The sequence below is a fragment of the Callorhinus ursinus genome, unplaced genomic scaffold, assembly GCF_003265705.2.
Source record: "Callorhinus ursinus isolate GAN/ISIS: 27379988/994484 unplaced genomic scaffold, GSC_fseal_2.0 scaffold46, whole genome shotgun sequence".
Lineage (NCBI taxonomy): Eukaryota > Metazoa > Chordata > Mammalia > Carnivora > Otariidae > Callorhinus > Callorhinus ursinus.
This window is the reverse complement of record NW_027397108.1, coordinates 6,441,897-6,461,798: the sequence shown is the minus strand read 5'-3', so window position 1 is coordinate 6,461,798 and position 19,902 is coordinate 6,441,897. Positions and strand designations below refer to the sequence as shown.

At 42.5% G+C, this 19,902-nt stretch overlaps 1 protein-coding gene across 3 annotated transcripts in view; it reads right to left on the bottom strand.

The window, feature by feature from the left end:
- Window positions 1-19,902, bottom strand: part of CDH13 (cadherin 13) — a 1,106,386-nt gene that overhangs the window by 638,190 nt on the left and 448,294 nt on the right. For all 3 annotated transcript variants that reach the window (XM_073882334.1, XM_073882335.1, XM_025860409.2), the window contains exon 3: window positions 3,498-3,706. In XM_073882334.1, the coding sequence (XP_073738435.1) occupies window positions 3,498-3,706 (209 nt within the window). The remainder of the gene's footprint in view (window positions 1-3,497; window positions 3,707-19,902) is intronic.

Below are 19,902 nucleotides of genomic sequence, written 5' to 3'. Positions count from 1 at the left end.
TGTGTGTGTGTGTGTGTGTGTGTGTGTGTGTGTGTGTGTGTGTGTGTATACCACATCTTCTTTATCCATTCATCTGTCGATGGACATCTTGGCTCTTTCCACAGTTTGGCTATTGTGGACATGGCTGCTATAAACATCGGGGTGCACGTACCCCTTCGGATCTCTACATTTGTATCTTTGGGGTAAATACCCAGTAGTGCAATTGCTGGATCGTACGGTAGCTCTATTTTCAACTGTTTGAGGAACCTCCATACTGTTTTCCAGAGTGGTTGCACCAGCTTGCATTCCCACCGACAGTGTAGGAGGGTTCCCCTTTCTCCGCATCCCCGCCAACATCTGTCGTTTCCTGACTTGTTAATTTTAGCCATTCTGACGGGTGTGAGGTGGTATCTCATGGAGGTTTTGATTTGGATTTCCCCGATGCCGAGCGATGTTGAGCACTTTTTCATGTGTCCCAACCACCCCTTTTCTGACTGGTCCAATCCACCTCCATCCTCCTAGCCTCCACAGCTTGGAGTCACCCAAACCCTAAATCCTGGCTTTTTCCTCCTCCAAACCACACCTGCCGTTTGTTGGTTTCTTCCATTGCTACTGTATTGCTCTGACTCGCGCCCTCCTCTCTTGACCCACGGGCAGGAAAGAGAGTGATGTTTGGACGGAGAGGACAGACCTCAATCATCTCATTTCTGCCAATTCCAAGCTCGGGGATCTTGGACAACTTTTCACATCTGGAGGAGGGGGGGAAGTCAGCAGCCCCACGGGGGAGGGTCATGAGGGTTAAAAACAATGGACACAAAGCACAGACTGAGATGCACACCCTTGAGAGAGTCCCACTCCATAATATAATTTCTCACTCACCTCTATGTCCTCAGTTTCCCCCATCTGTAGAGCGAGGACAGTAGCACATGCCTCCTAGGTGGTAGGGGAGATTTAATGAGTCAGCGTTTGGGGCCCATGAGGGCAGCCCCTGGCAGACTTGTGAGGGCCATGAACGTGCTGGCTCTGTTACCAGCCCCCCTTGCACTGCCCGATCTGTTCTCTAAAAGGCACAGAAGAGCAGTCAGCCTTGGTGCCCTGCTTAGGGCTGTTTCAACATACTCGTTCGTTTTCCCTCCCTGCCCAGGAGTGGGGCTGACTGAGGGCTCACTGCTTCCCCTCTCTAGCAGCTGGCCACTCGGCTGCACATAGGAGGGCCTCAAAATACCAAATGAATATCTCTGAAGGACTGTGTTCTCCTTGGAGGAATTCTTTGGCTAGTTATATTGTTTTCCTATCTTTTTTTTCCTTTTTAACTTTTTTGGACTTTTTATTACAGACACATCTGGGCAGCTCCACAAGGCCTATTTTCAAACCTCATGAAATTACTGGAGGCAGGAGAGGAACGGCAGACCCCCCGTTCTGCTGGGGTCCAGCAAAAAGTGCACGGTGCCACAGCCTCCACCAGGCTTTATAAGAAGCCGTCGATGGCAACCAGGCTTTGTGGACCATGGGCTCAGATAGAGGTGGATGAGAAAGGGCTCTGAGGGGCCTGGCCTCCAGGAGGGTGTCTCTCTGGGACTCAAGAGGCCAGTTCTTCAAGACTGAGTCTCTTCTTACTGAACCCCAGGTCTCAGAGCCTATCAAGGTGGAGTCTGTCCTGGGAAGTGCCCAGAATTCCCTCTGCTCTGCTTTAAGCTAAGCAGGATGACACTGTCTTTTCTGGATTTAAAGAGGAGCCATTCATCACGATGAACAATGTCTGTCTAAATACATCCCGTCCCACATGCAAATCCCTTATGTGAGTTTCTGTACCATTTACTTGTTCCTAAGAAGCACTTTGTGCTGCACATCCCAGCAATTTTGTTACTTTAGATATTTACTGAGTCATTTATATCACAAGTTAGTGAGATGCTGTGAAAATGACCATGGCTAAGTAAGAGAAAAGCTTGCTTTTGTGGTGCCGGTGGGTTTCCACACTGGGCATATTCATCAATATCCTATTTTCTTCAAAAATATGAGTGGCACACTGTGGATTCATTTTTAGCTTGCTATCTACCCTTAACTCACAGATTCATAGATATGAAGGGGAATTGTGGAGTCTGTCCGGTCTAGGGATGACAAATATATTCCGTCCCTGGAAACATCTCTGAATGATCAATGGATAGTAGCTTCCAGAGCACTGTATTGGGAAAGATACTCAGGCCCAGCTGGGGACAATTAGCCATATCTGCCATGAGTATGGTGACAGAATGGGGCAATGCACATGCCACTTATTAGCCATCCCAGACTGTTTCACCCCTCTAGTCTGCAGATAAAGGAGTTTGATGATTCTTTGAAGATCACACAGACAGTCTCTGTCTCTGCTCCCCAGCTGTAGAATTGGTGTTCGCATCAACCCCCCACCCTCCACCGCTGAACAAAAATTCACAGATAAAGCAAGGTTATGGGGAGTGTGGCAGATGGAGAAAGGCAGCAAAAATCAAGGCTTTGAAAAATTGGGTAAGAGCAGACCATCAAGTAGGAGCAAAATCTAGCCACACCCAGCTGGGAATACACCATTATTATTGTCATTGTTTGGTCTGGGTCTTGCCGTGTGCCTTTCTTTTCTATCAAGAAACCAGAGTCTTTAAACTCTTGATGAAAGAGGGGTAGGTGAGTCCACGGTAGCAAAAAGTCTCCGGATGACACAATCAGGAAGTCTAAAGGGCAGTTGGTAGCATTCTTAACGTGTGTAAACATACACAGGTACAAGGATCAGCATACGTGCGCATCTTGAAAGGAATGGACGTTAGAGCATGGCAAAGGAGTGGTGCCATAAGCAATGGCGGTCTTGTTATACAACTCTAGTGGGCCACTGTGTTCTTGCCTGCCCAAGGACCATTTCCCATCCTCACACAACAGCATGCTAATTTACTTTGAGTAACTACCTATCTTTCACTCTCCACCCACATGTCTTAGGTGGGGCTGACTCCACCCTGGCTTCAGGATGAGACACGTGGTGACTCAGACTTAGCCAACTAGAGCATGGCTACCCAATGGACACAGGGACTAGTTCACGGATGGACACGTGATCTAATGAGAGCCAATAAGATCTGATTTCAAGCATTTGTTGGCATTATCAGGAAGAGGTGCTTTCTCAGGGGACTTCAGGCTGGGAAAACGAAGTAGAGCTACTGAGATCTCCACATTGGAAGGCAGAGAAGGATGTGACTGTCTAAGAGTGAAGCCAACAGAAGGAAAATAGAACCACAAAACGGGTAAGGATCAAAGCTGATGTCATAACTGGGCACTGGTACACAGCCACGCCTGAAGGCAGAGTTATTCTGAAATATTTGCCTCATTAGCCAATGAATTCTCACATACCACCTCCCCCGAATAGTTTTTTGAGTTGGGTTTTTGTCCTTTGCAACAACAAAGAAGTCTTGGCCAGTAATAAACCAAAGAACTATTTTCCACATAAGACATACAGACCCCAACGTTCCTCTGTGGACCTCGTTTATCCCAAACAGCTGTGTTACCTGCAAGGAGCCCTGGATGTCTTTCCCCCCGACAATCATGAGTTCTGCCATGTCTTCTGCATGGGGAGTCCGGGCATGGATGAACAGAGTCTTGCCTACCGCAGTTATGTTTTTCAGGGCAACTAAGCTGCCATCATTGTTCACCTTGAAGTATGGGCTTGAGACCTCATAGTGCAGCTTGTTGTTTCCTTTGCAGTCACTGAAGGTCACTGGGGAAAAAAAACAAACCAAAACAGAACAGGTGAACAAAAACAGAAAGAGTGTGAGTACGTTGGGCAGCTTACTGCTGGAGAAATCTCTGACCATTAAATGTGGGTCACTGCTCCCCACCCAAATCTACAAATGCTTCCCCTTATCCCCCACCCCCCCCCCCCCCCCGTAGCTCTCTGGCTTTGATTGTGCTGGGAAACTTCATTCATTCTAGATCTGTCCTTGATCACCTGCCATGTTCCAGGCAGGTACTAAGCACTGAGGATGCAGAGATGAACAGGATCTTTTAAGACAGCAGCTCAGGGTTCCAGAGAGTGGTTTGAGAGAGAAGAGAGGCCAGTCAGTCTGGGGTTGTACCAATGACGCCTGGCCCAGATTAACACATTGGTGGGACAGATGTGGACAAAAACTCCTATAGTTGAATGGCTAAGTCATGTTTGGGAAGGAATAGGAGAAGCAGCTGCTCTTGTGGGCAAGCACAGAATTGTACTGCTGGCCTTCTTTTCTCACCCCACTTCTGTTTCCTCAGCTCTCCACTGAACAGACTTGTTTGTTTAGTAAACCTTTAACTGAAGCATAATACAGATACAAAAAAAGCACATAAATCAGAATGTACAACTTGATGTATTTTCATAAAGTGGGCATGCCCATATACTCAGGGCCTAGGCCCAGATACAAATACTACCAACCTTCCCCTTCCCCTCCCTCCTGAGCCACAGTCCCCCGCTTCCTCCTTGAAGGCTGCGCAATGCTGACTTCTAAAACCATAGGTCTGTTCCACGTGCGTTTGCACTTCAAAAAAATGGGATCATCCAGTGTGTGCTCTTTTGTGTCTGGATTCTTCCACTGGATATTATGTTTGTGAGATTCGTCCATGCGTCTGTGAGTCACAACAGTTATTCCTAACCACTGTGTAGTACTCCGGTATGTGGCTCTAATGAATTTCTCTTGGTGGGCATCGGGGCTATTTCCAGTTTGGGGCTCTCAAAATATTGCTTCAAGGAACTTTCTTGCGTATCTTTGGTGACAACATCTACCTGGGTCTGAGCACACTGTTAAAGCCGTATAAATATTTGATGAACTAAGCTAATCTTTCTGTTCGGGGAGATAATTCTTACGGTGATAATAACCATATTAGCTGATAATGATACTAGCTAACGTGAATTGAACATTTTCCACACGCGAGGCGAAGTGTCAAGCATTTTACAATGCATTATCTTATTTAATCTGCACAACGAATGAGGTACTTTTCTGACCCCAGTTTATAGATAAGGTAACTGAGGCTTGAAGAGAGCAAAGGAGGTGCTTCCCACAGTTTGTAAATGTGGAGAGACACATAAATTGTTTCATTATTATCGATTAGCATTCATCCACTGAAGGGACACTGCTCAAACGACAGGGCCTGCTAGATGGCCAGGATGCTGGCTGGTTCTGGCCCTGGCCCCTGGGCAGGACCCGAGAAGACAGACCGAACTGGGGAGCACCAGGAGTGAGGAAAGACATACAAAAGTTTGTGGGGTTCTAGTTCCGCCTTTCCCTTCCTTTCCTTCCTTTCTTCCTTCCCACATCCATCACTCCCTTCCAGAAATATTAACTAGGAATCTATATTATGCTAGATGCTGGGTTTATAATGTTGAGCAAAGATGGACACAGTCCCCGGGTTGAAGTACAGTCGGAGAGAGAAAGACAGTAATTCAATACCCTTATAAGTAACAGAGGACCTACTCCAGGCAGAAAGAGCCACATGTGCAAAGGTCCAATGGCATTCAGGGGATTGCAAATAAGCCAGTGAGATGGGCACAAAGAGCAAGGGGGAACGTGGGGAACAGAGAGTGGAGATCAGCTGGAAATGTGGGGCCTGGAGGCCACATTAAGACTTACTCCTTGAAAAAAGATTTGGACCCTCCCAACACAACTATAGAGCCAACTTGCCTCTACCTGAGTCTCAGACAATTACAGCTCCGCAGGGCAAATGATGCCAGCACCCAAGGTCCTCCATGGCTAAGCTGTCCATTGGTTTCGCCTCTGGCCTCTGCCCTCACTCTGTGCCTCACTCATTACTCACCCCTGCTCCAGCCTACACCTACTGTATTCTCCCACCCCTCTGCTCATTTTGCTCCCTCTGTGCAGAAGTCACTTCCCACCTTCCTCACCCTGTTAAATCTTAGCCATTCTACAAGAGTCAGCTCCATAACTTGTTCAAATATCCTCTTTGTGTTCCCCAAGTTTCCTGTACACAGGATCTTTTATATCATGTTAGAGCAATATGTCCATTTTATGTATCTGTTTTTCTCAGCAGAACCAAGAGCCGAGGGGCGCCTGGGTGGCTCAGTCAGTGAAGCATCTGCCTTCAGCTCAGGTCATGATCCCAGAGTTTTGGGATCGAGTCCTGCATCGGGCTCCCTGCTCAACAGGGAGCCTGCTTCTCCCTCTGCCTGTTGTCTGCCACTCCCCCTGCTTGTACTCTCTCTCTCTCTCTCAAATAAATAAAATCTTTTTTTAAAAAAAGAACCAAGATCAGAAATTGAATCTTTCTTCTTATTATGCATTTCTATATCTCTAGCAATGAACAGAATGCTTTTGCATACAGGAGGCCATCAATAATGATTATACTTAATTCACTTGCTCTCTAGGGGCAAAATGATACTCTAATAGGGGTGGACTGAGGGCATGGTACTTCTTTAATGCTGGGAGCAGAAGCTGCTGCAAGCAAGGGCAGGAATTGACAAAGAAGGTCCCTAGGCCATTCTTGTCTTAGATGAGCAGGGGGAGGAGCAGAGGGAGAGAATCCCAAGCAGGCTCCAAGCCCAGGGCAGAGCCCAACTTGGGGCTGGATCTCACAACCCTGAGGTCATGACCTGAACTGAAATCAGGAGTCAGATGATTAACCAACTGAGCCACTCAGGTGCCACTACTGTCATGAAATTTCAATGACACAGATATACTGCATGTCTGTGTACTTATGTACCTCTGTGCTTTATACACACACACAAAGGCAATGTTTTGCCCCTCCCCCATGCCAGCCTCTTGGGGGTATCATAGCCCCACTGAAAATGCATACTCTAAAAGCACCGTTTTCCATTTTACGGGAAAACAGACTGAGCCTCTGATATTGACCAACTTGCTCGAGTTCATACACCTAGAGAAAGCAGGAACCTGTCCCCAGTCCATCTGTCTACCTCTATAGTTTAAACTCTCAGTACCTTCATTTCCTGGGAATTGATGCATAAGAGGGAATAGGGCAGTTACCCCATCCTGACCCCTGAAGGCCACTCAAGAATCCCTCTGGGCTTCTCAGAGGTCCCAAATAAGGGCGTAGTGAGAGACCACATCTACATTCAGGATCTGGCACAACATAGGCACCCAATATAGTCTAGCTTTCTTCCCAGCTTGCTCTATCAAATAACTAAGGATTGCAAAACTGGGTCTCTGTTTTAGACACCTTTACCAGTTCAAGAGCAGATGCTTTAGACTGTGGTTTTTTCAAGGCTATGAGAATCATCTGGAGAGCATTTTAAAACATAGCAACACCTCTTCAACTCCCAACCAAGATTCTGATATAACCAAGCTGGGCTGGGGTCTGGGCACTGGTATCCCTTGAAAGCTCCCCAGATGAATCCAATGCAGCTAAGGGCCAAAACCAGGACCTCAGACAATGGACTGATTGTCAAGATGCCAGGTTTCCACATCTCCCAGCCATCCCTGGCACAGAGAGGAGGCTGGGGACCTAGCATGCCAGAAACTACTCTTCCCGTGCCCTAAGAAAGGGCAGTTTTAATGGTAGGTTTCTAAGCCATTTTCCAAACCTGGCACATGTGCAGCAGCCCTGTGACCTTGGGCAGACCACCCATCCTCTTTGTACCTCAATGTCTTCATCTGTAAAGTGGGACAAATAGTAGACCTCCCTCACAGGTACTGTAATTCTTATGGTGAGCATTCAACACGATCATACATACCTACATGCATAAAACACTTAGGATGGTGCCCCATGAATAAGAATTATTACCATCATTACTCCTGTAATTGTGGGCATTAAGGGAGCTACTTTCTTCCTTTTCCTACATAGCTTCCTGCTACCAGCTAGTTTTCCACCTGCCTTCTGGGTCCTTCCATCTCTTTCTAGTCAGGTACCCATGCTCTGGCCTGCTGGGCCAAGTGTGGTTACCATGGAGATGGTTACTAGAGGTGCCTCTGCTGGGGCCAAAGGAGTGAGGCAGATGATTCTGATCCAGCCTTGACCATCTTTGAATCTTCCTACTCTTCTTGGCAAAGCCCTACCTGTCTCACGTGAGAGGTTGTGAAGAAAAAAATGACATCAAAGAAGCAAAATCACAGTGCTCCACCCATAGTAGACTCAAGAGAGTTTCATTAAATGTTCTTTAAATGGATTGTTTGTACAGATAACTTCCTACCAATCCAAAGTCTTATTTTTCCTAAAAGCATGACACTGCACCGAAGGCTTTACACTCATGATTGCAGTGAATCCTCACATGACCAATTTGAGGTAGATTATTTGTTTCCTCTCTAGAAACTGAGACTTAGGGGCGCCTGAGTGGCTCAGATGGTTAAGCATCTGCCTTCGACTCAGGACATGATCCCAGGGTCCTGGAACCGAGCCCCGCATTGGGCTCCCTGCTCAGCAGAGAGCCTGCTTCTCTCTCTCCCTCTGCTGCTCCCCCTGCTTGTGCTCTCTCACTCTCTCTGTCAAATAAATTAAATTAAATAAATAAATATCTTAAAAAAAAAAAAAAGGAAACTGAGACTTAGTGAGGTCGAATGAGGGGAAGGCCACACAGTTCATGATAGTCTGCCTGGGCAAATGTACTCACTCCTTCAAACACTCCGCGTCCAGCCTCACATATTCACCATATTTTCATAGCAGATCTATTATTCACTTAATATTTTTCTTTTATTTGTCTCACATTGTTTATTCTCACAAAATTATTTGAAGATAACATTTATAATACATATTGGATGGATCAGATGTCCTTTTTTTTCCCCAATAATGTTAAATTAAATCTAAGGAGTCAAATAAAAACACATTTGTCTTTGCAGGCATTAAAGCCCTCAGAGGGATATGAGTTCCACCCTCCCAAAATGCTGGCCTGGGCTACATTCCTCTCTGCATATCCCTCATTTAAATAAATTCATGCCTGGCTCCACCCTAACTCAGGCTTATAACCTAAAAGGGATCTGATAGAATTCCATATGATTATTCGATATCATCTAGGAGGCCTTCTGATATTTGAAAGAATATGTCTAGCATAAATAATTCAAGTTTGAGGAAGATGCACACCTTAGAAAAAGCACAAAACTCGGCCTCGCCGATGACAGCAGCTTCGGCCGTATCTAAACGGCAGATCTGGAGTATATGAGGAATACTTAGTCAAAAGAGAAACAGTTTACCACACTCATATTTGACTTCTTCCTCCTAGAAAAACAGATTCTACTTTCCCACCGATTATAATCTCACCTTAAATTCCCCATTAAAGGGTGCAACTGATAGCATCAGCCCTGCATCATTGTCTCATTTAATAACTTTGTTGAGACACCAAAATATCAGTGATTCTCAAACTTTTTAATAGAGATCAAGTCAGTGCATATTTGGGGGCACAGAGTTCAAAGAACATATTAAGGATGAAATTGAATAGTTTATGTCTGCCTATTTTTTTTTAATGTTTGTTTCTATAGAGACACCCTCCTAAATAGCTTGGAAGGACACCATGAGGATAACTGAAAGGGAAAATTCTAATAAAAAATTAAGTTTGTGAACAAATATTCAAAATCTCTATCTGAGGGAGAAAAGAAACTATCTGTACTATTATGAACCTACAAAGGACTTCCTTACATAGTTTATCACTGTGGCATTTAAAATAGATTCTAGAAAGAAAAAATATATATACATATAATATACTGTATATGGGGATTTATTGGAATCAATTGTACAACATCATTTTTTGAGATAATCTTTGAACACCCCAGGAGAAGAAATGGGGAGTGAAAACTCCCCACCTGGGGGAAAAATGCAAATTAGACAAATGGCACCACTCAGCGTTTCAATTATGCTTTCAGCATGTTTCCACTCAAAATGTCCTCTGGGCTTAATGCAAATGTCACAAAAAGACAAACTTTAGCTGGGAGACAAAACCACAATTGAAATGGGAAGTTTGGCATGTGAATTAAGGGGTTTAATCTTCCTGACCTTGATTTTATGCTTTTTTCTTTCTTTCTTTTGAATGTGGTTCTTAAGGATGAAAATCCAAAAGGCATATATTTCTTACCATCTTGAAATGTGTGAGTGGGCAAATTAAGCTGTATTATGATCCCAGGAAATACGAAAATGCAAATGGATTTAAATTTATCCGCAAAATATAGATCAGCCCTGCTCATGTAGCTAGGTGTGTACTAAAATACGGACTTTGTGCTACTCTGGTAAGTGTTTTGGGGTCAGTCTATGATCCATACACTCACATCTTAGATAGGCAAATGGTCCTAAATACACACATAGATACATACATACCTATATACATTTGTAGAGACACGAAAATTGGTCTGCATGTAAGTGAAAAGGCCTCTTAGAGTTGGTGTTCAGACTACTTGTACTCTTGGGTGAGGATCAGGGGGCCTGTGGGCTCTGAATTAATTTTCCCAAGAGCCGCATCTCCCCTACAGGTAGATATGGTTGGATCTACAGATAATCTACTTCTAGCAATCTCTACTCGCACACAGAAGAAAGTAGCATTGTTTCAGCAGTATGATGGTAAAGGAAAAAGTCCTGATTCTTATCATTTGCCAATGTCTATGGTATAAATATTCTAAACATAGCTGATCTCAGCTACCAATGTGCCTTCAATTGGCTTGCAGCTTTTCTAGAAGCTTAACAACCAGCTCTCAGGAGTCCAAGTACTAGCTGACTGCAGCACACCACTGAGACCAAGCAATGACTCTGTGCAGCAGAATACAAATTGTTTACTCTTCCTTAGGCTATACCAGATATCCCAGTACTCCTGGCCTAGTTAGTAAAACAGAATCCAGTTGTTCCATTAGCAAGAAGGGCCTGCATATTGGTTGATTTTCTAGTCCTTGCTGGGACACAGAAAGCCATGCCTTTCTGACAACTGAAGTAGCACTTAATTCAGAGATATCAGATGGACTCTCCCCAGGATACAGAGCAAGACTAATTGCTTTTCACATCCGTCAGTATCCCACTGGCATCCAGAGGTTACAAACTTCCTTTAAAAGAACTCACAAGGCTTAGTCCGGAGGTTCTATGGATTTGCCCAACTGAGAGAAACAGAAAGCATTCCCTGTGGTCCCCCCCCCCCCGCCCCCGCCAAACACCTTCATTTCTCAAATATTCTAGCCAATCAAACTTTCATTAACATATGTTTAGTCCTACCCACATTGGGCCCCATTCCTGGATGATACAATAGGCACCTCTTCCAGCCTTCATTCATTCTACCCTCCTGATTAATGAGTGTACCTAACTGTATCCTATAATCCATGTTTAGCCAGGAATATGCACTGACATCTGCAGAGTTCTGTAAGGTTATGGGCATGGTCTCGACCATGACTGATTAGCTCAGGAATAGATTTCACCTCCAAAGGCTTTATAGGTTTGACAGGTGCAAGACTGCACAGTCTTAATACCATCTTATGTTTCAATTCCAACTTTCATAAAATAGAGTTTCAATTCTATCATGTCAGGCAAAGATATCATAATGAATGATATTGTCAAGTGATCTTCTACAGAAACCCATTTTTGCCATGTAAACCCTTAAGGGCTTCCTCTTGGAAGAAGACAGAGCCCACATCTGCTTTTAGGGGATTTTCTCTGCCTACCATTAAAACTGAGTTGCCAGTTTTGAAACTAGTCTTTTCTGTCAGGGTGTTACATTTTCCTCTCGTTACAGATTCTTTAAAACATGGCAGATTGTTTCCTGAAAGAATACTGTGCATCGTCTATCCCATGGTACTTATAATCTCTATAAATTTGTATTTCAAATTCGAATTACTTTCTGTGGCATAGCGCCTGACACAATATACACTCAACCCTGTTCATTGAATGAATAAACAGCAGAACTGCAACTTGACAGCTAAGCAAATTTGAAACTCTCCAAACAAAAGTGAGAATGATGGCCTAAACTCATATGAAGATTTGAGTAAGCCAATTGAAAGTCACCCGATCAGCGAAATATTAATCACAGACTCAGTAGCTTTGAGAATCACCAAGTCTCAGATTTACAGGGATTGCCTCTCAGTGATTTCATAGTACTAGCACATGGCTCTTACATAGCCTTTAGTTTTTGAGTTGTCTAGCAATTATGTGCAAACATGCCTCTGTCTGAGGGTAAATTAACGAGAAGAGAGATTTGCTCCACTACAACGTTCAAAACTTTTGGTCTTATTTTTCCAAAGAAGACATCCAAATGGCCAACAGACACATGAAAAAGTGCTCAACATCACTCGGCATCAGGGAGATCCAAATCAAAACCTCAAGGAGATACCACCTCACACCAGTCAGAATGGCTAAAATTAACAAGTCAGGAAACGACAGATGTTGGCAGGGATGCGGAGAAAGGGGAACCCTCCTACACTGTCGGTGGGAATGCAAGCTGGTGCAACCACTCTGGAAAACAGTATGGAGGTTCCTCAAACAGTTGAAAATAGAGCTACCCTATGACCCAGCAATTGCACTACTGGGTATTTACTCCAAAGATACAAATGTAGGGATCCAAAGGGATATGTGCACCCCAATGTTTATAGCAGCAATGTCCACAATAGCCAAACTGTGGAAAGAGCCAAGATGTCCATTGACAGATGAATGGATAAAGAAGATGTGGCATATATACACAATGGAATATTATGCAGCCATCAAAAGGAATGAGATCTTGCCATTTGCAACGACGTGGATGGAACTGGAGGGGGTCATGCTGAGTGAAATAAGTCAATCAGAGAAAGACATGTATCCTATGACCTCACTGATATGAGGAATTCTTAATCTCAGGAAACAAACTGAGGGTTGCTGGAGTGGTGGGGGTGGGAGGGATGGGGTGGCTGGGTGATAGACATTGGTTAGGGTATGTGCTATGGTGAGCGCTGTGAATTGTGCAAGACTGTTGAATCACAGATCTGATGGTGATTAACATAACAATAAAAAAATTAAAAAAAAACTTTTGGTCTTGCAGTTGGAGTTGTCTGGGGACATGTGGCAGTGTGTCTTGGCTGAACCTAAATTGTGATTCAGATCCTGATTGTGTCTGATGCAATCAGACCTGTGATTTCCCAAGTACCCCTCAACTGCATTGGCAGATCTACATAGGAAGGAAGGGGCTTATCAGGGGGACGAGTTCTACATGAGCACTTAGAGAAATGCAGAAACAGAAGGAAGACAGAGAGAACTCAATATTGGTTTCCTAGTCCAGCCCCATGGGGTTGTAGCTCAGGGAAAGAATAAGCTATATATACAAGCTTAAAGATTCATAAACCACAGGAAATTTAGGTAATCTTATGCACTGTTAGTCTAGTTCCTCACAAATTGCTATGGTAAATGATGGCTTGGCCCTATTTCTTTTTTTTTCCCCTTTAAATTTTTTTATTGTTATGGTAATCGCCATACATTACATCATTAGTTCTTGATGTAGTGCTCCATGATTCATTGCTTGTGCATAACATCCAGTGCTCTACGCAGAACGTGCCCTCTTTAATACCCATCACCAGGCTAACCCACCCCCCACTCCCCTCCCCTCTAGAACCCTCAGTTTGTTTTTCAGAGTCCATCGTCTCTCATGGTTCGTCTCCCCCTCCGATTTACCCCCTTCATTCTTCCCCTCCTGCTATCTTCTTCTTTTTTTTTTTCTTAACATATGTTGCATTATTTGTTTCAGAGGTACAGATCTGTGATTCAACAGTCTTACACAATTCACAGCACTCACCGTAGCACATACCCTCCCCAATGTCTATCACCCAGCCACCCCATCCCTCCCACCCCTCACCACTCCAGCAACCCTCAGTTTGTTTCCTGAGATTAAGAATTCCTCATATCAGTGAGGTCATAGGATACATGTCTTTCTCTGATTGACTTATTTCACTCAGCATAACACCCTCCAGTTCCATCCACGTCATTGCAAATGGCAAGATCTCATTCCTTTTGATGGCTGCATAATATTCCATTGTGTATATATACCACATCTTCTTTATCCATTCATCTGTTGATGGACATCTTGGCTCTTTCCACAGTTTGCTTGGCCCTATTTCTGAATGGAATACACTTGACTTTGCTCTGGTACAATGAAGACTAAAGCAGCTTTGGGTCTTCCAGCATCATGGGGGTCCATGGCTGTGGGGATCCTAGAGATGGACTTGAGAAACAGCCTTCTCACAAAAGCAGGGAGGAGATACTTCCTTTAAGAGATTTTCAGGTATGTTAACCAACAAAGAAGCTAGGGAGAATAATTTGTGAGTTTGTGTGAGGTCTTTCAAAAATAATCTCAATGATGGCCAGGGGAGGTGGGGTGGGTCTGTTGAGATTTTATAATTGTGCAGGTGGGGGCTACAAGAATGTGTGGTGCAAATATTAGTATTTGCATGAACTCATTGTTGTCCAAATACTAGAAAAGCCTGAGGAAATTCAGGTTACCCTTTGGAAGTTCCAGTTTTTTCTGGATGAAAGAATTTGCTTGTCACTAGATACTCTGAAGTATAACCTAAATGCCTATGCAGCAAGAATGGTATGGAAGAGATTCTGGTGTTGCATGATGTCTCTTACAATTGGGAAATTCTATCATTCTAAATCTCATCTAGCAACCCATTAAAAATATCATTTTTTCACTTACAATGTGCGGGATAGTAGACAGTAAGGGATAAATGTCAACATAAAGATGAGTAAGGTAGATTATCTGCCTTCATGGTATTCAGTGTCTAGAAGATTGGACCACACAACCATCTGGAGGGTTGCCCTGTTGAAGGATGTGTGTTCCATTTCTTCATTGTATTAAAAGGCCAAACAAGCATCACAGGGTAGAAATTACAAGCAAACAAATCATAGTTCAACATAACAACTTATTTCTAACAGTGGGAGAAAGTCAACCAATGAGCATGCTCATCAATATCAGAAAGTTTCCAAGATGAAGGATTATCAACATGTATTTCTCACTTTACTGAAGAGATGTGTTCTCTAAAAATTGCTTGGGAAGTGAATTTCTGTATAACCTTCCTATATTTTATTATAAATTTGGATGTGTTCTTTTAATCAATGTTTTGGCCTTAAGTCATAATAAAATCATATTTAAGAATGCAACAACACATTAGAAACATCTGAAGGGATGAATTATAGCTTTTCAGGTAAATATTGATACTAATACATAACCCAAAGAGTGAAAGTATGCAAATCACATAGGCACATTTTTTAATTGGCTAGGAGAGTTTGAAGATCTAATTATAACCTTGACCACCATCAATTTAACAAGACAGCATCATCAATCTAAAGGGCCTTTAGTTTTGACCCAATCTCTTCCCTACAACTCTAGGCAGGATGATCAACCAGTCTCTTTCTATGCTCCCATGAAATGTTTCAGAAGGGATGAGGAGGGCTTGGAGATGAAGGCAGGTAGGAGTGCAGCAGCGGTAACCCAACACTTGGAAATAAATTTAAATGTCCAAGATGAGCAAACAAACAAAGAAAAATCCTGCAAAATGAGTCTTCAGGGAATGTGTATTGAATCAGCTTCTGATTTATAAACACTGAAACAAATGTATACCGTGCTATAATTAATAGAGAAGACATAGTCCCATCTCTTAAAGACGTTATAATCTATAATGTGAAGCAGTACTCAGTAAACAATGACCTCTAAATATTCAAGCCTGGAAGAGGAAGGTGGGATCTGGGAGTAGCCGTTTTACTTTTTTTTTTGTTTTTTTGGGGGGGGTTTTATTTAAATTCTAGTTAGTTACCATACAGGGTAGTATTAATTTCAGGTGTGCAATGTAGTTATTCAACCGTTCCATACAATGCCCAGTGGTCTTCACATAAATGCAGTCCTTAATCCCCATCACCTATTTACCCCATCCTCCCCCTCCCTGCCCAACTGTAACCCTCAGTTTGTTCTCTATAGTTAAGAGTCTGTTTCTTGGTTTGCCTCTCTGTCTGTCTCTTTTCTTCCCCTTTGCTCATTTGTTTTGTTTCTTAAGTTCCACATATGAGTGAATTCATATGGTATTTGTCTTTTTCTGACTGACTTATTTTGCTTAGTATAACACTCTCTAGCTCTATTCATGTCGTTGCAATGGCAAAATTTCATTTTTTTATGGCTCAGTAATATTCCATTCCATTCCATTATATCCATATATATATATACACACATATATAGATAGATAGATAATACTACACTATATATATACATGTATATATATACACACACCATATCTTCTTTATCCATTCATCTTTAGTCAATGGGCACTTGGGCTATTTCCATAACTTGGCTACTGTAGATAATACTGCTATAAACATCAGGGTGCATGTATCCCTTTGAATTAGTATTTTCGTATTCTTTGGGTAAATACCTAGTATTGCAATTGCTAGATCATAGGGTAGTTCTATTTTTACCTTGTTGCGGAATCTCCATACTGTTTTCCAGAGTGGCTGTGTACCAGTTAGCCTTCCCACCAACAGTGCAAGAGGTTTCCCCTTTCTCCACATCCTCACCAATACCTGTTGTTTCTTGGGTTTTTGATTCAGCCATTCTGACAGGTATGAGGTGATCGCTCACTGTAGTTTTGATTTGCATTCCCCTGATGATCGGTGATGTTGAGCATCTTTTCATGTGTCTTTTGGCCATCTATATGTCTTCTTTAGAAAAATGTATTTTTGTGTCTTCTGCCCATTTTTTAAAAAGATTTATTTATTTGAGAGAGAGAGAAATAGCACAAGCAGGAGGGGCAGGGAGAGGGAGAAAGAATCTCAAGCAGACTCTACACTGAGTGTGGAGCCTGATATGGAGCTCAATCTCATGATCCTAAGATCACAACCTGAGCAAATACCAGGAGTCAGATGCTTAGCTGACTGCACCACCCAGGTGTCCCTCTTCTGCCCATTTTTTAATTGGATTATTCAGTTTGTGAGTACTGAGTTTTATAAGTTCTTTATATATTTTGGATGCTAATCCTTTATCAGACATGTCATTTGCAAATATCTTCCCCATTCCATAGGTTGCCTTTAGTTTTGCTGATTGTTTCCTTTGCTATGCCTAAGTTTTTATTTTGATTAAATTCCAGCAGTTTCTTTTTGCTTTTGTTTCCCTTGCATCAGGAGACATATCTAGAAAGAAGTTGCTATGGCCCATGTAAAAGAAGTTACTGCCTGTGTTCTCTTCTAGGATTTTTATGGTTTCCTGTCTCACATTTAGGCCTTTAATCCATTTTGAATTTATTTTTGTGCATGGTGTAAGAAAGTGGTCCCATTTCATTCTTTTGCATGTCGTTGTCCAGTTTTCCCAGCATCATTTGTTGAAGACACTGTCTTTTTCCCATTGGTTATTCTTTCCTGCTTTGTAGAAGATGAATTTCCCATATAGTTGTAGGTTCATTTATGGGTTTTCTATTCTGTTCCATTGATCTTTGTGTTTATTTACTGTTGAGCTTTTAAGAAAGTATCAGGAACATAAGGTGAGGTTCTCCCTCACCCCAATCTTCATAGGATATTTCAACTGTTTCACAGAGCAGAAATGAAGGACACTTGGAGAGGATGAGTTGTCCATGGTGCCAAGGTCAGTGATAGAACTCGGGTTCAAACCCAGGTTCACCACACTCTAGAAGTTCCATTGCACCACTCTGTGTACTCTAATTACTATATTTGAAGAATTATCCAAGAATTAGTGAGTGAAAAAAGAGATTTTTTTTCACATAAAATGTAATAAGCCAACATGTACTGGGTAAGTTTTCCAACGTACTTGATTCAAAAAAAAAAAAATGGACAAATTGGCTGGGTATCAAACATTTGTAATAACATCAAACTTTGGTTTCTGAACTAGCTGAAGATTCTAGCAAGGCATCATTCATTCCAGTTCTGAATTAGCTCAGTGAACATAAATGGCAGTGGCATCCGAGTTATATGAGTGTTGGTTCATATGAACATGCACTAGGAAATATCCAATGCATTTCCCTGGATCTTCCAGGCACTCTACAACACGATAATCGTTCTTATTTTTCAGGTTTGACACCTATCTTCCATAACCGTTTCTTATGGAACATTTTCTATATGCCAGGCAGTGGGCTAACCATTGGTAAACATTTCTCTCACCTCTCCAACAGTCCTATAAAGATAAACTTGTAGAGATGAGGAAACTGAAGCCCAGAGAGATTAAACAGATTTCTTAAGGTCACACATTTGTAAGTAGCAAAGCTGGAATTCTGATTTTTACGTCTTTTGCAGAGTCCTATCCCAGATCCTAGGGGAAGACGCGGGGGCTCGATTCTTCCAGAATGGTGGAATCCAAAGTAAATGTCAGAAGTTATTCTACAGCCAAGGAGCATACAGCTTAGCAGAAGTTAAATAGTCTGTCTAGAGCTGACAGAGGTTTCAAAGATGGAGTTGAGTGGAATCTTGAAGTAAGTGATTTGATCCATCAGGGGAAAACCCATAGAGCAGAAGCCAGAAGACTCTGTAGGTCAAAGTTTAGGGAATACTTAAACTCTGAAGAAGGGTAAGGAAAATGCATGAATGGGGCCCCGCCAGATCATTATGCAGCCCCAGAACATCTAAAAGTATTCAAGAGCTTTTACATGTATGGTTTTTTAAAGTCTGGGAGAAAAGCTAAGTGTGGAATTTGCTATCAGTGATCTATCTAAAACTTTCATCAAAGAACTTTTGAGATCTCAACTTTCTGAAGACCAACACCCTGCTATTCTACTACAAAGTCGTCACAAATTCCCAGGTCACATCAAACAAAACATCATGGGTAGTAAGAGGAAAAAAAAAAAAAAACCAGCATGGTAGTTTGATCTATAATCTTCAGAATGGTTCCATTTTCATAAAACGCATAAATAATCTGTGGACAGCATGTGGATGAGTATCTTCTATATGAAACACCTGAGGCATTTTGAACATCCCATCCTTTATTCCTTCTGGATACCAGGAATGCTTCTATGCAGAGATGGCCTTATGCCACCTGCATTCCAGACAGGGGCTAGAAACATTTCCAGAAGACAAGAGTAGTGCTTGGGGGCCCAAGTACATTGTCTGAGGCAACAATGAGTATCCTTCCTGAAGGGTATGCTCAAGGTATTGACAAGGTTGGTGGCCTGAAAGTAACCAGCAACTATGCCAATCAAACTGCAGCAGAGTGTGGAATGGCAGCTTCTACTCCTTCACCATTTTCTCCTGACCTATCCTTTGGTAACCTAGGAGCTCTTCCAGGACAAAGGCCTCTTATAGCTTTATCTTCATCTCTCTGGCTCTGCTCAGTGCTGGTCCTGGCAAGAGCTGGCAATCAAAAATATTAGTGGGCTCTTTGGTTGCGACCAATTCATTCATTTAGCTCTTCCCTAATTGTAGTGGGTGAGATGCTCGCCAGCTGTGATAACAAATTGGTTCTGTCTAGTTGACAAAACCTTATCAGGAAATTAAAATAAAATGATCTGGCTTACAATACGTGAAGCACAATTAATTCTTGCATGCATATATGGTTTTCTGATGTAAGCAAGAAAATGATCATTGCTGTAGGTCATGTCTATTCATCCCCCAGTTGCCAAGAGATTTTTATTGCATCTCTTATGCCATATGGCATCGTCTCTAGCTTCAGCCTCGTGGGAATGGAGGAGGATGCCTGCCAAGAGTGTCTCATCACTTGTTAAAGGTGTCCCATTTTCTTGTGATTTCTTCACTGAACAACAATAGCCCATGCTCACTTCCTTAAGAAGTAAAAACCACTGCAGCTGAAGGCTCTTGGGCAGCTTTCTACCCTACCTGAAGTATCAAGGGATGAGCATAAGCCAAATGTAAATCATAGCTTTCCATCAAAACTGGCAACTTTTACAATCGAAGGATTCTTATATGGGATCTCGAGTATATTACTGTGATTATAGAAGGCCCCATGTGTCTGGAAATGTTCTTTTTGCACATACCCACAGCAAGTCTAGGGTTCCTGAAATTTATTGCTAGTGCTTTTTCTTTATATGTATGTGTATATATATATATATA